This window comes from Grammomys surdaster, unplaced genomic scaffold (genome assembly GCF_004785775.1).
Source record: "Grammomys surdaster isolate TR1022 unplaced genomic scaffold, NIH_TR_1.0 164, whole genome shotgun sequence".
Taxonomy (NCBI): Eukaryota; Metazoa; Chordata; class Mammalia; order Rodentia; family Muridae; genus Grammomys; species Grammomys surdaster.
The window spans coordinates 5,679,557-5,696,249 of record NW_021604612.1 but is presented as its reverse complement, the minus strand read 5'-3'; the positions used below and the strand labels follow the sequence as shown (position 1 = coordinate 5,696,249).

Genomic DNA, 16,693 nt, shown 5'->3' with positions numbered 1-16,693 from the left:
GGAGCCACGAATGGTGGTGAACTGTAAAGGGCCCCCAGATGTCACATCAGCTGAAAAGCTATGGTGTTCTCCAGTTGCCCAGGGTAGCGTGGTCATGAGGTCCATTAGAATAATGTTCTTATAAAACAGAAGGAGGGTGAAGGCCAGGGACTGGTCCCCAGAGAGGCCCTGTGCTAAAAAGACATACAGGACTGCCTACTGTCCTTTGGAATTGTGTGCTCAGCGGCTACCAGTCACTTCCAGCTTGGAATGGGGCCTCTAAAAACAGATGTTTGCAAGCTTAGCCCACGCCCTCCCTACCCTGACCTTGACCTGGGAGCCTTGACAACGGAGCAGGTATGTTGTTCCTGGTTCCATCCTGGTCCTATGTTCCAGAATAGCACAGCTGGGACACTCCATAGCTGGCTCTTCCAGGTGGAAGGAAAGCAGGTGGTCCTGTCCACGTGTAGACACACGCGCGCACACTGGTCCAGCGTGTAAGTCTACGTCTGTCCACGGGGCGTGTGTCTTGGTTTCCACAGCCCAGAGGTGGTGTGCTCAGTCTGTAGCTCCTTCACGCCATGCACAGGACCCTCTCTGGCCCAGTTTGATCCTAGTTCAGTGGTCCCTGATCCTGCCTGAGTAACGGGGTACAAATCGAAGGTGTGGACAGCCTCTGCAATGTTGTCACGTAGGTCTCCCAGGCTGAGCCGTGTCAGGACTCCCTGATGGTGGCAAGCCTGGGCCTCCTGAGCTGGCAGAGGGCAGAGCAGGGGGACAGAGGTGGTTTGGGGGGGGGTGAGGCAGCTGAAGCTGGCCAGTGTCCATGGTCACAGCCTGGGAGGGGGAAGAGAAGAAAGGGTGGATTAGAGCGATGTAGGTTCCATTATGATATCTTTTATGTGCTAACATCTTCTCAGACGATGGTTTCCAGTGGGCTCCTGCCCTTCCTAAGCAGAAGGGACTGCTACTGACAAAGGTCTATTGTACACTAGACTCTACACTGAGTGTGGGCTGTCCTTGATCTCATTTAAGCCCGGGAAGAGGTTTAGTTATAGCATTTTGTATCCTTTTTCCAAATAAAAGTTGGGTTTGGGGGAGGTTATGTGGTTTGCCTATGGTGTACAGCTAAGAAGTATAACCCTCACTGCAGTAAGCAGTCCACGGTTTAGGTTGCGAAAAACTCGACACATTGTTGAATACAGAGACCTGGGGTATCAGACCCGACCTGTGCCAGAGATTTGACAGTGGAAACAGCAGCAGACGTACATGATCCGGCATGTGCCTCTTAGAACCGGCTCTGATTCCCCCACAGGAGTTCAGCACACAGAACGAGTAACGGATGACTGAATGGAAACTTCTACAAGATTTCTAGCCTCTCGAGACTCGGGACCACAACTTACTCCTCTGTTTTAGTCTCTTCAGTTTATGTCTAGAGAAGAACCTAGAAGACAAGGCTTTCTGCCTCTTTAATGCTCAGTGGGTTTAAGCTCTTCTGCTCAACTGAATGCTTTTGATCACGGGCTTGGTGCTAGCCCAAAGGACCTTCGAGTTTTAGAGCACCAGATACTCTGAGGTCTTGCCTGAACTCTCAAGCCAGTTCTATCCGTATTCTGGACTCTCTTAGCAGGTAGAGTGGAGCCCGTTTGAGCTGCCTCCTGCCTGTTTCTTGCATGACTGGCTCTAAGTGCCACCGCAATGCCAGTCTGAGGCTCTTACTTCCTCCTGGCACATGGTGGTTGACAGGGCAGAGTGAACGTTGGTTTTCTGAGGCTCAGTGTGCCCGGTGCCAAGCACATAACCTTGCTGAGCCCTCACAGTATCCCTGCTATGGGTTGTGCTGCCCGCAATGTTCAGAGCATGAAATTATAGCTCAGGGAAGTCAATGGATATGCCCAAGCCACACGGCTATTAACAGCAGAGAGGAAATTTCAACCTGTGCCCCTCTGACAGTGGACCCTGTGAGCCTTTGGGATGAGAACCAATATGAGGATCAGAGGCCAGGGATGTCTCCTCACCCAGCTCCTGGGACCTTGAGGGTCTTCATGGGGTCCCTTTGTATAACCAGTATCTACATCTCTGTGTGTGGGCGTGCCTGGTGAATAGCCAGGCCAGTGTTAAGTGTGGGTATGCATGTGTCTCACTTGGCTTACAGTATCACTAAGATGCCTGGGTTTGTTCCTGAATTTGCCTACAGGAGCAGGCTTCAGGGTTTACTTCCATGAAATGTTCCTGTGTATGGAGATGTGTGCACAACTGAGCCCCCCCCCCTTTCTGTAGGTTTGTGGGGAATACCGTTTCTGTACTCGTATGTGTGTGTATATACCTGAGTCTGTGTGAGCTTACCTAGGAGTGCCTAGGCAGACAACAGGAAATGAGGCCCCCTAAGCAGCCCCTTTCTCATCTCCGAGAGAGATCTGTCATGGAGGCAGGCCTGGGGAGGGGACCCTAGGGTAAAATGCATGCTCTCGGTCTTGGAGGAGGCAACGGACCTATAGCTAAGGCAAGGGCAAGGAGGGGCATGGAGCCTCCCAAGAAGGAAGTGGATGCAGAGGATGATGAAAAGCTGGGAGCCCTTCCCATCTCTAGACTTGTGCAAAGGAGGATTCTGGGAGCTGTGATCTGGCATGATGGGGGAGGGTGGAAGGGGCCTTGCCTGTCAGCTTCATAAAAGAGACCCCAGTCACATGACAGATGGAACTTGGTCTTTCCATGTGCTGTTCAGACTGAGACAATGTCTGTCATCAGGAAGAGCTAAGGGAGAGGTCACTGTGCCAGCCACAGGCGACACTGTGGGGCCCCAGTGTCATAATGGGCTCCTCTGGACAGACAGACACTGGTAGACAAGTGTGGTGGCTGGGTGCTGGGTACGAAGAGTGGGGCCAGCTCAGGGAAGGGTTGGGGGAGGGGATAAAAAAAGAGACAAAGGTCAATGGGTAATGCAGTGGGGGAGGTGCTGAGGGAAACACGTACTCTGCAGACTTCCAGAAATGTCCGGGGTGTGACAGGCGGCGGTTTCGCTTTGGCAGTTTCTCTAGCATGTCCATGAGCTTGGTGAAGGTCGGCCGTTCTTCCTGCTCGAAGGCCCAGCAGAAGAGCAGTATGTCCTAGAAGAAGCCAGTGAGTCATGAGTGGACCTAAGTGGTGACTTTCCTGAGTCCTCGTCTGAGTCTCAGCGCCTGGGCATTGCTCTGGGTCAGCCATTTGTCCATCCACCTGGTCTACTTCACATTTCTCCATTAACCACCCTTCCATCCACTGATCAATCTACCCACTGATAAACATAGCCATCCCACCCACCCATCTATCCATCTACTCACTCTCCAGCCACCACCCATATGCTCACTCATGTACACAGCCTTCACAGCCACCTATCATCAATCAACCTGTCAATCTATCCATCTACCCATCCATCCATCCATCCATCCATCCATCCATCCATCCATCCATCCACGCATCCATCCACCCATCTATCCATGTATCCATCCACCCATCTATCCATGTATCCATCCATGTATCCATCCATCCATCCATCCAACCATCCATCCATCCATCCATCCAACCATCCATCCATCCATCCAACCATCCATCCATCCAACCATCCAACCATCCATCCATCCATCCATCCAACCATCCATCCATCCATCCATCCATCCAACCATCCATCCATCCATCCATTTATCCATCCATCCATCCATCCATCCATCCATCCATCCATCCAACCATCCAACCATCCATCCATCCATCCATCCATCTATCCAACCATCCATCCATCCATCCATCCACCCATCAATTTATTCATTCACCATCTATCCATCCATCCACATATTCATCCATCTGTCCATCCACCCACCCATCCATCCATCCACTAACCACCATCTACCCACTCATTCATATACACAGCCACCCTGCCATCCATCTACCTATCCATTCACCCATCCATCCATGCATCGACTCACTAGCCACCGTCTACCTATCCATTCATGTACACAGCCATCCCAGCAACCCAACCCATCAGTCTACTCATCTACCCATCCAGCTATCAACTTATCCATTCATCCTTCTTCTAGTATCCAGTATCTATTCATTCATCACCCACCCACACCACCATCCATTCACGAGCACACACCCATCCATCAACACATTCAGTCATCCTTCTTCGAGAATCCATTATCTATTCATCCATGCACTCATCCACTCCCTACTCATATACTCAGCCATTCTACCCACTGCAGTTCACCATCTGTTTGCTATCCACTCATCTACCCAGCCGACTGTCCATCTATCCACCTCTCTACTCAACACCTACAATTTATCTACCCACTCATACATACAGCCACACATTTATCCATCTGCCCACCATCTATACATCCACCCTCATCAACTCATTCATTGATTCTTCATCTGGCATCTATTATCTATTCATCCATCACCCACCCACACCACCATCCATTCACAACATATACACATCCATCCATCCATCCATCCATCCATCCATCTATATGAACTCACCCATCCTCATTCAGCATCCATCCCTCCATTCATTCATCCACACATAAGTTATCTACTCTCTCATCTCTCTGTCCACTCACCGCCCACTTATTTATCCACACGACATCCCACCCACCCATTCATCCATCTATCTGTCCACAAAGCATGGCTCTGCATAACCATTCTTTTATATCAATTCTCTTATTTATCTTCCTCTGCCATCTATCTATCCACCCATTCACCATATCCCTCTGGCTCTCTCTCCTTCCCCTCTCCTCATCTGCTTCATGAGTCTCTTTCGTAAACCAGGGAGGCTCTATGCTAGAAGGCCTGAGATGTGTCAAGACCAATAGTAAGTAGCTGTAGGAGTTTCTTGGCATTTTTTCTTGAAAGCAAGGGATAGAAGAAATCCTGAAGTCACTAGCTGCATTCCACTAGATTAGTGGGTATCCTTTAAAGATACAGAGGAGACAAGCTAATGAGTTCTCTCCATTGTGTCTAAGAGGAAGATTACTGGCTTACAATCATGCTCCTTGGTTTCTGTCTAGCATACTTTGAGTTAGACAATGGTTTCATACTTTTATGAGATGCAAGGAAAAATGAGTGCTAATATTGTCTGTGATATTTTAATGAATATTGTTTTAAAAAGTAACAGACCAGGTATTCTTTGGTTTTATCTGAAGCAGCAATCCATTGTCAAGAGGTTGACCAAGTGTTATTGGGCCCCTGGTGGAAGGTCCCTGGAATTGCAGGCATAGTGCTGAGAATTTTGCCCTTTAAACTCTAAGTAGGACACTTTCTTAGCCACTCTCTGGGGAAAGTATCTTTAACCTTCATACTCAGGACCAAGAAATCCCAGGACTGTGTCGGCCTCTCTCCTTGTCCCCAGACCCTGCCTCTCATAGGACTTACCGAGATTTCTTTTCCCATGCCAATCTGGCTGAGGTTGGGTTTCATTCCTGTGCCCATCTGCCAAATTATTGCCTCTGCCGGTTGGGTCTTGAATGGCCACTCCCTGGCATGGAGCTCATACCAGATGGTGCTGTCAGACAGTGAATATGGTTAATGATTGATGTGGTGTGCCATTTGTCACCCTGGAGCCCCTTTCTTCACCCATTGCACAAACAGGGGCAGCATCCTGGCTGGCCATTTCCCTCTGCGGTCTCTTCTCAAGGAGTTGGCAATTTAAAAAAAAAAAACCCTCTTGAAGTTAGACATTAGGCTTGTTGTTTCAGAATGCCTATTTTGATGCCAGGAAGGATACAAATTGTACCTGAATACTTTAACACAGTGTCGCGGCCACTCACAATTATATATTTAAATTCTATACTTGAGAAAAATCTGTATTTGAATACTTTGTTCATAAGGTTGTTCTCTATGGCCTATATGTAACATTGAAAGAGGTGGAAACGGTGTAGCATCTCAGAAATAGTCAGCAGATGTATGTATGGTGGTTACTCTTTTAAATGAAGCAGCACCATATTACCTGGAGAATATTTACATGCAAGACATTTAGCTGGCATGAACATTTCTCAATAGGTCACTCTAAGTGTAAGAAATGGGATAAGGAATATTTGGGGGGGGGGTTAAAATCACTCAATATGCGTGGATTGGGGGGAGGATCATCAAAGTTAGCAACGTGACCCGTGAGGAGTAGTGGGAGGGGAGTTTTTTCGTAGTGTGGGATGGCTGGTTGTGATGCAGACTGGCCTAAGTCTATGCTAGCAGGATGATGCTGTGCTAGCCACGCCCATCTCTCTGTGCCCACGGCAGGGTGTCTCTGTGGGACACCAAGCATCAGGACACAGTACCAGGATTGCTCTGCTGCATATTTGCTATGCCACATGCCTCATAAGTCACGACAATGCAATAAAGGGAGAAAAGGATGCTGACAGAGAGCTTGACAGTAGTTGGGGTGATGGCTGGGTGGTATGTAAATGAGGCGCCATCGGCGGTGAGCATGGTGGTGGCTGAGCTCTGGGATGTTGGCATGTCACTGAGCTGTGACAACTGTGGCCAATAGTTTCCATTCCCTGAGAAGCAGGTCTCTTACCTCAGGAAATACCTCAGTAATCCCAGGAAATGATGTTTTTTCCCCTAACCCCCACTCCCCAAGGAGACTTCTTTAAGGAACACAAGGCACTTTGACATTCTCTTGACTGATCAAGGACTGTGTCAACTCAAGTCTTCAGGGGCAACTTTATTCTATTTAATATCTTGTTTTATTTTTATTTAAGAGTGTGTGGGGTTAGATGCATGTGACTGTGAGTGCCTGTGGAGGCCAGAAGAGGGCGCCAGAGATTCTGAAGTTACAAGAGATGCCGGGGTGCTGGGAACCAAACATTAGATTTCCAAGAGGGCAAAAATGCTCATAACCAGGTAGCCTTAGATGGCCTGAAACTTGCTGAATCATCTCCCCAGTCTCTAAGGGTTCTGCCCAAACATGATCTGAACAAGGATAACAGCAACAGGCCATGTTAAAGTTGGGAAAGCCCAGAAGGTCTCAACCCTGTACAAAGAATTACAGCCACTAAGGATGTTGAGGGCGGGAGAAACAGTCTTCCCCAGGGAAGAGCACAGCATTTGGTTATACCAAATGGTTAGCCCTGAAAACATACATACAAGTAACCAGACACAGACAGAGCAAGGTCTATTTAAGAATACGTATGTACACATATATGCATGTCACCCATACACGCACGTGATAACGATTCATGGGAAAAGAGACCATGACTTTGAAAAAGAACAACGTGGGAAGAATGAAGGTCAAAGGGAAAAAACGGTGTAATTATACCAGCTCAAAAATTAAGATAAACTTAAAAATGAATCATACATGAAAAAAAAATCCCTTCTGGATTTTATTTTCTCTGATGCTGGGGATAGGACCCGGTGCCTCACATGTGATGACTGTACCCCTTCAGTTAGTGGCTTCAGCGTGGGAGCATGAAGGTCAGCTTGACACAGTCTTTGGAAGATGGCGGGACTGGCCTGGTTTTGAGTTCCTGGGACAGAATCCAGGGCCTCATACACCCTAAGCAAGCACTCGCTGCTGAGCCTCGTGCCTAATTCTCTTTGCACATCTCTTTATTCTGATGTTTTGATTGGTTGATGACTTGCTGGCCCTGGTGGACCATGCCTTGTCTAGGTTAGCTGACTCCCATACACAGGAAGGGACTGACCAGGGAGCGAGCCTTTTACAACAAACCAGATGACTTAGACATCTCTTTGACCAGTGGTTGACACTCAAGGTCCATGTCCCAGTCCTCAAGGTCCATCCAGAGCCCAAGAAATGACTTCATCTCACTGATGGTCTTTTGTCCTTTTCTTTCTTGTGTACATGGGCTCACATGGACATGTATGTACGTGTGGCCTGTGCTTATGTACTTATGTGCACATGTATGCAGATGCCAGAGGTCTCCCTTAGGTGTCAGTCCCTGGTATGTCCACCTTGTTTAATTGAGACAAGGTCTCTCTATGTGACCTAGGCTGGTCTCAAACTTACTATGTAGACCAGACTGACTTTGAACTCGTAGAAATCTGCCTACTTCTACCTCTTGCATGCTGGAATTAAAGGTAGGCAATACCACATGCTGCTTCTACCTTGTTTTTAGGCAGAGTCTCTCACTGGCTTGGGACTCATCAGCTCATCCAGCCTAGCCAGGAAGCTCCAGGGATCTCTGTGTCTAGACCTTCCTGGTGCTGGGATCACAGGCATGCACTACCATTCTCTGCTTTTTTGGTGGGTTCTGGGGATTGAACTCGGGTCCTCGCATTTGCATGGTGTACACGAAGGACTGAGCCAGCTCCCCAGTTCCTGCATAGGTTTTATTAAGTTTAATCTGCAGCAGACAGAAGCAGGGCCTTGAGTGTGACTCGCTCCCGGGTCTGTGGGCTACTCGGTTCAAAGCCCCGGCCATAGAATGAGGGTGTTCCTGGCCTGAGTCCCAGCTCTGCCGCCAGTTGTCACATGGTAGGTCACAGCCATCTGACCTTGCTCTTCACACCAGTCAATCCAGGGCAGCATGGTCCCAACTTGAGAAGGTGTTTGTGAAGGCTGTGTGCTACTATACACGTGAGAAGCTGAACTCGGTGCTTAGTACACTTCTACCCACTTTCTCTGCTCTAAATCATCCCCGAACATGAGGTTCCCTGGCAACAGGATGCTCCTAATTGGCTGGAGTCCGAGAGCAAGGGGTCCTTTGCAATCCAACAGTGTCACCAATAAACGGCTCATTAAAACTTCCTTCCTAACCCAACTTTTAAGAAGAAAATTCACTTTAAAGTGTAAAAAAAAGAAGAAGAAGAAGAAGAAGAAAAAAACAGTTATAGCTGAAAACTCCAGTAGGAAACCAATTACTTACTAGAGAACATTTTGTTAATTACATTTTTTTTTCTTTCGCTAAATTCACAGTAAAAATATACCAACTTAATTACAGCAATTTGGTTCCAGATAATGATATCTAACTAGATAAAGATCTGGGCATTAACTAGTTAGAGCAAGTGATGGCTTCTCAAGGGGCTCAAAGGAGGAGCTCTAGGGAGTGAGATCTTCTTAAAGTGCACCGTCGGGGAGGCTGAGGGTGAGGGCACGGTAGGACGCTTTTCTACAGGAGACTGACTGCCTCTCTAATGCGCTTTAGGGATGACAGGCCTAATTGCACAAATCTACAAGCTTGCAGCTTACCCCGTCAGTGTTCCCAGCACCCTCTCCCAACTCTCCAAATCCATCCCATGAATAAAGGCTATTTTAAGGATGGGCACAGTGTGGTTATTTAAGGGATGTGGTACAGCTATTTCCTGGCTGCTTCTTCTCATCTGCTGGTGGTAGTCTGTGTGTGTGTGTGTGTCTGTATGTGTTATGTGCTTCCGTGTGTATGTAAATATACTTGTGACTATAAACACGCAGGTGCAAGTTTGTACAAATGTGCAGAGGTCAGAGGTCACTGTTGAAAATCTTGCCTCGATTTCTCTCCAGCGTATTGTTTGAGGCGGGGGTCTCTCGCTAGGCTTAGAGTCATCAAATTAGCTAGGATGGCTAGCCATTGAGTTTTAGGGAATCATGTGCCACCCAGTTGTTTAATACGGTCACTAAGGTAAAGTCATCATGATTGTGTGACAAGCAGTAACTAAACCATCTCCCTAGAGAGGCCAAAGCGATTCAGAAGTATAACGTTTGCCCAGCATGTGCAAAGCTCCAGCTCCCATCCCCAGCACCTTGAAAAGGAGAAGCCAGATCAGTTTTAAGAACTCCTTCCTAACTGAAAACGGCAGAGAGGACATTTCCTGTCCTTGAAGGCTATCTGCACTTAGTGGCTTGCCTACAAGGAGCCCACTGGAAGGAGATATTAACTCTAGTCACTCTCCTAGTCAAGAAACTTGAGAATGCTTTTGAATTCAGAGAAAGTTGCAAGGTGACAGACATGTGAATTTCCCTGGTCTCCGTCATTATGCGAAGCGCACATGAACCAGGAGATCCTGCTGCGTGTAAAAACATCATTCAAAAAAAGGAAACCTAAATCTGGTGGGCATGATGCTGTGTAAATCCTCAGGCTTAAGCCCATCGTTGCAGCGAGGCCCTTTGTTGGCACGTTGGGCGCATGCTTGGGCACCCTCCGCTTAGCAGAGTGGAGAGGCTGCCACAGTTGCGTGTGCACGGGCAGCCATCTTGGAATTGGCTCACTGGCAAATCGAAGTACAAACATTGCAACAATATAACAATGAATTGATACACAGTGAACAAATGGATAGATGAATGAGTGAGTGAATAGATAGGATGACTTGACATGGCCCGATAATCAGTGAGAAACCAGACAGACAAACGTGTTACACTTATTCTTTCTAACCTCGAGTTCACTCGGAAATCTCTATGTCCTTGCTAACAAGTGCCCTGACTCTTCCAAAGGTGTCACTAGGCAGAGGCCCCACCCACACCGTGGAGGTCGAAGGGCAGAGTGTGGCCCACACTTACCCAAGCGCAAAGACATCCGAGTGCTTGGAGAACGGGAGCTTGTCCTCTTCCGTGTCAGGGGACAGCTGGCGAATGATCTCTGGGGCTAGGTGGCACAGCCAGCCGTTCTGAATCCGCAGTTTGTCGTCTCGCCTGGAGAGGCAGAGCCAAGATGAGGTTTGTTTTGTGGCACTGATCCCAAGTCCCAGAAACACCTCGGTCGGTTTCCTACCTTCCTCTAAGGACCTCCAGTGAGCCTGAGACCCAGGGTGAGGTACAGAGAGAGGATACATGGAGGCCAGCTCAAGCCACCTCTAGGTCCACAGCCTCTCGTCCCTCTTGCTCATCTTTGTCCAACATTCCCCATTCTTGTTCCCACATGTGGCACTCTGCAGTCAAGGTTACCTCTGGAACAGAAGGCTCTCAACCTTCCTAATGCTGCCACCATTTTAGACAGTTCCTCATGTTGTGGCATCCCCCAACCATAAAATTATTTTTGTTGATACTTTGTAACTTTGCCGCTGTTAACAAGTTGGAATGTACATATCTGTGTTTTCTGGCATTCTTAGGTGATCCCCATGAAAGGACATTCCCCATGAGCTGAGAACTGCTCTAATCTATGCAAACATCTCACAGATTAAAAACCTCAAATCTCCCAAATAGCACATTCTAGTAGATTTCTGGCACCAGATCTGCAAACGTGAACAAAACCGACAAAGTGCGAGCCCCCGCAAGTGATATGGAAAAGAGTCAATGAATGAATTAAACAGAAAAAAAAAAAGGCTACATAGTGGTGAATATAACACGAAGAATCACGACAGAGCTTGTGTGCAAACCTGGGATGAGTGAGAGCTAAACACTAGGTAGCAGAGGATCCAGCCACGTGAATAAAAGGGTATCTTAGCAAGAAGGGAAATCAAAGTCAAAGATGCGGGGAAGTTTCCAGAGGAGAGTTCTGGAAACCAATGGACATCTGTGCATAGGAAGGCAACATGGGCTCATGTCTGAACTGTTTTTAGTGGTGCTGCCTTCCCCCATTATAAACAACAGTGTAGTGAACATCTGTGGGTCAATGCTGAGACTGTCCCTCTGTGTGCCTGGCACTGTCCCTTGGATAAGTACCTCGAGGAGGAGGCAGGCCAGGTTGCTCTAATGCCTTGCAAGTCTTCAGCAGATCCCAGCCTTCCACTGGGGATAAATGACTGAGTGCATAGAGTCTTCGGTGACCAAAGACAACTAGAGAACAGGCTGCTGGCCAAGGGACATGAGCAAGGGACAGGATGCATCTGGATAGAGACTGAGAGCAGGAAGGCCCACAGTTTCCATGACAGTTTCTCTGGGGACCCCGGGGCTGGCTGCATTCTACTGCTCTTACAGGTAAGCTTCCAGGGCACTCAGTCAAAGTCATTGTCACAATTTCCTCCATGTCTGAACCTCTTTAGGAGTGGTGTTTTGCTGTCTACTCTCTCAAATGTGGCAGCCATCAATTTCTCTTTCTCTCTCTCTCTCTCTCTCTCTCTCTCTCTCTCTCTCTCTCTCTCTCTCTCTCTCTCTGTGTGTGTGTGTGTGTGTGTGTGTGTGTGTGTGTGTGTGTGTGTGCTTTTGACACATGGCTGAAGGGCTGGAGTCTGGTTTCCTTCTACCGTGTGGGTCCTGGGGATTGAACTTGAGTCTTCAGGCTTGCTGATTATCATGTTTACTTGTGGAGTCATCTCACCAGCCCCAAGGGGTGAGCTTTTAATTTAATTCCACCTTAACTTCTTAATTTTATTTTCATGTAACACACACACACACTCACACACACACACTCACACACACACACACACACACACACTCACACACACAGTGCTCACATGGTGGTCAGAAGACAACTTGCGGGAATCACTTCTCTCTTTCTAACATGAAAATCTCGGGGATCAAACTCGGGTCACCTGGCTAGCCAGCAAGCATCAATCCCCGCAGAGCATTTCGCAGCCCCAGATTCCACTTTAATTAAGGTCGAATCTGCGCAGCTACACCTGTTCTGGCTAGCATCCCAGATCTAGATAATGATTTACTAAAACCACTTCTTTAAAAAATAAAACAACTTACATATATTTTAATAAGTGACTTTTAGCACAGCCATAAATAGAAACTAGTATTTTTCCAATACACATGAAGAGGAAGATAGAAAGCGCTTGTTTGTTCGCTCCTTAAAATCCGCTCAGTGCCTCAGAAATCCTGGGCATAAAGAAGAAACCTCTTAATGAGGTGGCAGGAGTTTGGGGGTTCAGGGTGCCAGACTTGCTGATGCATTTCCTAGCTGGCTGAGGGGGCTGGGAACATTCTAGACATGTAGCTCTTCAAGTTATTTTTCTTCTCCGAGGATACACGGTAGATCCATCCGGATAAACACAACCATTGAGAGATCCCTAGTCAGTGGCTGAAGGAAGGAGACTGAGCTGGGGGAATCACTGAGCTTCAGCCGGCTACTGTGGGAGAATTGAGGCTCTGCTTGGAGTACCTCTCTATCCAGCACAGGGGCCATTCATCCACTGCCTGTATTCCTATACCAGGAGGGAGACGCAGTTAGATGGCCACCTTGAAATCTAGTCTAACTCGGGGCTTCTCATCCTCAGTGTCCTACATTACTGGAGATGCTTCTCTGTCAGGTGGGGGCTCTTCTATGCATTGTACCATGTTTCATGGAGACCTCGGGTCCCCACTCAGTAGTTTCTGGTAGCACTCCCCTCCCCCAACACACACCCCCTAGCTAGAGCAGTGAAGAATGTCTCCAGGTCCATGAGCAGAAAGAATAGCTCCCACCGAAAGTTACCCATTGGGGTGGTTTGTATATGCTGGGCCCAGGGAGTGGCACTATTTGGAGGTGTGGCCTTGTTCAAGTGGGTGTGTCACTGTGGGCATGGTCTTAAGACCTTCACCCTAGCTGCCTGGAAGTCAATCTTGCACAAGCAGCCTTCAGATGATGATGTAGAACTCTCAACTCCTCCTGTACCTGCCTGGATGCTGCCATGCTCCCACCTTGATGATAAAAGACTCAACCTCCGAACCTGTAAGCCAGCCCCAATTAAACGTCGTCCTTTATAAGACTTGCCTTGGTCATGGTGTCTGTTCATAGCAGTAAAACCCTAACAAAGACACCCATTTAATGCACATTAGAAAAGAGAATGATCCAGATTCCAGTGTCAAGAATTTCTCCTCTATTGTGAACAAAGAACATGATCCTATGTGTCTGCTGCTAGTACAGAGGGCTCAGACCCTCTAGCAAACCCTGGGGGTTGGCACAGTTGAATGATATCTTTCTTCTGGAATCAAGAATACCTACTGGCATATAAGGACTTAGGGACGCATTGGGGGCTTATCAGTCGTGAGGCCTCAGGCAGACTCTTGTCTCTATCTTCCCGTGTGCCAAGAGGGCACATTCATTTATACTTCAGATAACTATGGCAATATGAGAGTGTCTAGTTTAGGGCTCTCTCCACCGTCAGGGCTATGTGACTACTGGGTAGAAATGATTGCATACCACATCCTCCACACAAATATATCTGTTTATCTGGAGGACACAGGAATAGGATCGAGATTACAGCCCAAAGTAAGAATGTCTAAGTCAGAAGAGAGAACTTAGAATGAGTCAGACAACTGTCCCCAGGCATGGCCAGGATGACAGAGGCTGGTGGCCTTCGGACCCCTGGGACAGGAGAGGGTGTGGCAGGCATACAAATGTCATCAGCCTGGGGCTGGCACATGCCTGGGAGAGGGTTAGAAGCCAGACTTAGAGCGTACACCCCAGGGTGTCCTGTTCCCACGGCAACTGGCCCACCAATGACAAGCCCAAATCATCTTCATTATGGGTATTATTATGATTAATAACAGGCTATGTGTGGCTGGCACGGCAGGTCTGGCATCTTAAATGACACTCTCTCTTGAGGGTGGCAGAGCAGCTGTTTGCAGGGTTCTGTATGGTTACCTCTTTGCTGCCAGTCCAGGCAGGTCTCTCTCTGCTGAGACCTACTGTGTGCCGTGTTACTTGTCAGACTCGCCATGCTTGTAAGCTCACCTCCTGAGGGATACTTTCTTGACTATACAGTTAAGAAGACAGGGCTCACCTTGGCTAAGCCACCTGTCTTGGGTGCCATTGTAATAAGTGGCTGCAGCATGCCACACCTGTGTGGTTACTCCTGAGACTAGACTGCTTCCTGCAGCTCTCTGGGGTGTTTTTGGAAACATCAACCCTGTAGGTCTGAAGGACTGTTACCACTCTATATGAAGTCCTGTTACCAACACACTATCCATTTCAGAGGCTCAGGGAACTGGGCACATACTCAATGGACACAAGTCCCTGTCTGTTATTTATCCTGTGGTGTTATGGACTCCGGTGGTCCCCCAGATTCTCATGCTAAAGTCTGGACTCTCCGTGCGACTGCCCCTAAAGGCAGGGCTTGTAGGCTCATTAATTTATATGACATAAAAGCAGAAAGAGGGACTACCAGGGAAAGAGAAGGGGCCAGAAAGAATGGAGACGCACAGAGAGGGCCACAGGAGGCTAAGTTTGAGAGAAGTACATGATACAAAGATGTGTGAATGTCACAGGGAAACCCATCGTTTGGTACAGTGAAGATATGCCCGTAATTTATTCTTTGCATTATGTATTTAATTTTTAAACCTTTGAAATTTATCTCTTAATTTATTTGTGGGAGGGGTGGGAGACGGAACGTGTGTGTGTGTGTGTGTGTGTAGGTCAAAGGACAACTGTGGGAGTTGTGGGAGTTGGTTCTTTCTTTCCAATATGTGGATCCCAGGGACTGAATTCAGTCATTAGGCTTGCCCTTTACCTGCCTGGATATCTTACTAGTGTGTGCATGTACACACATATACTACCATATGCCATGTATATGTACATGTAAATGTATATGTATTATGCATAATACATATATTACATATAATTATATACATATATGTAATATATAATTCTATGATAATTCATATATGTGTGTGTGTGTGTGTATAGCTTAAGCATAGGAGACCTCAAAGCCCGCCCCCATAGTGACATACTTCCTCCAACAAGACTACACTTCCTGATAGTTCCACTCCCTATGGGCTGAACACTCAAACACATGAGTCTATGGGGGCCATGCTTATTCAAACCACCACACCAGGACTGTGGTATTGCTGCCACAAGCCTGACCATGCTGTTTGTTGGGGGGATGTGGAGGACTTTGGGACTTTGGACTAAGGAAACGAATTGGGCACTTTAAACAAGCTAATGAGCTCTCCTAGTGGGAGTGAGAGAGCCAGTGCTGAAGGCAATTTGAACTGTGGGGGCCCAGCTCAAGAAGTTCCAGAGGGGAAGAATATCAGTAAGTGGCCTGGAGATTGTTATCGTGATATTTTGGCAAAGAATGCGGCTGCTTTTAGTCCTTGTCCTAAAAATCTGCCTGAGGCTAAATTGAAGAGTTTTAGATTAATGGCCCTGGGAGGTCTAGCACATCTATAAGGAGAAGGAGGGAACTGGACAAAGAGAAATACAAAGGGACAGTTAGAAGAGAAAGGAATACTAGGTAGTGTCATGGAGCTGAGTCTCACACTCAAGAAGATAAAAGATTTAAAGAGAGACCTGCTTGAAAATGAAATAAAGGGAGTGGTGGCCTCAGGGTGAGATCCTACTTCTGGTACCAGCTTCTGTCTTAGTCAAGGTTGCTATGGGTGTGATAAACACCATGACCAAAAACCTGATGAGGAAAAGGTTTATTTGGCTTGCACTTCCAAGTCACAGTTCATCATTAAAGAGAGTCAGGACAGGAACTCACACAGGGCGGGAACCTGGAGGCAGGAGCTGATGCAGAGGCCATGGAGGGGTGCTGCTTACTGGCTTGCTCCTAGTTGCTTGCTCAGCCTGCTGTGTTATAGAACCCAGGACCACCAGTCCAAGGATGGCTCCGCCTACAGTGGGCGGGGCCCTCCCCATCAGTCACTAAGAAAATGCCCTACAGGCTTGCCTACAGCTTAATCTTAAGGAGACCTTTTCTCAGTTGAAGCTTCCTCCTCTCTGCTGACTCTAGATTCCGTCAAGTTGACACAAAACTAGCCAGCCCAGAAACAAAGGCTCCACACGAGAGTTTTGTCTCTTTCTAGGCCCCTGTCTTCTCTTCTCCAAGCTCCCCTCCAGCTATCTGAGAGATAATAGAAGGTCATAGTGGCCATCTATAAACCTGGAACAAAATGCAGAAACAGGCAGCCAGGCCTTGATCTTGAAGCCTGAGAAACGGGAGAAAATAT

The 16,693-nt window shown here is 47.6% G+C and overlaps 1 protein-coding gene across 1 annotated transcript in view; it reads right to left on the bottom strand.

The window, feature by feature from the left end:
- Nucleotides 1–2,745: 2,745 nt before the first annotated feature.
- The window catches only part of Ksr2 (kinase suppressor of ras 2), a 352,941-nt gene continuing 338,993 nt past the window's right edge, over nucleotides 2,746–16,693 (bottom strand). Inside the window, exons 18-21 of the mRNA XM_028765415.1 lie at nucleotides 10,439–10,570; nucleotides 5,383–5,512; nucleotides 2,953–3,086; nucleotides 2,746–2,800 (exon numbers count right to left, since the gene is read on the bottom strand). Of these exons, the coding sequence (XP_028621248.1) occupies nucleotides 2,746–2,800; nucleotides 2,953–3,086; nucleotides 5,383–5,512; nucleotides 10,439–10,570 (451 nt within the window). The remainder of the gene's footprint in view (nucleotides 2,801–2,952; nucleotides 3,087–5,382; nucleotides 5,513–10,438; nucleotides 10,571–16,693) is intronic.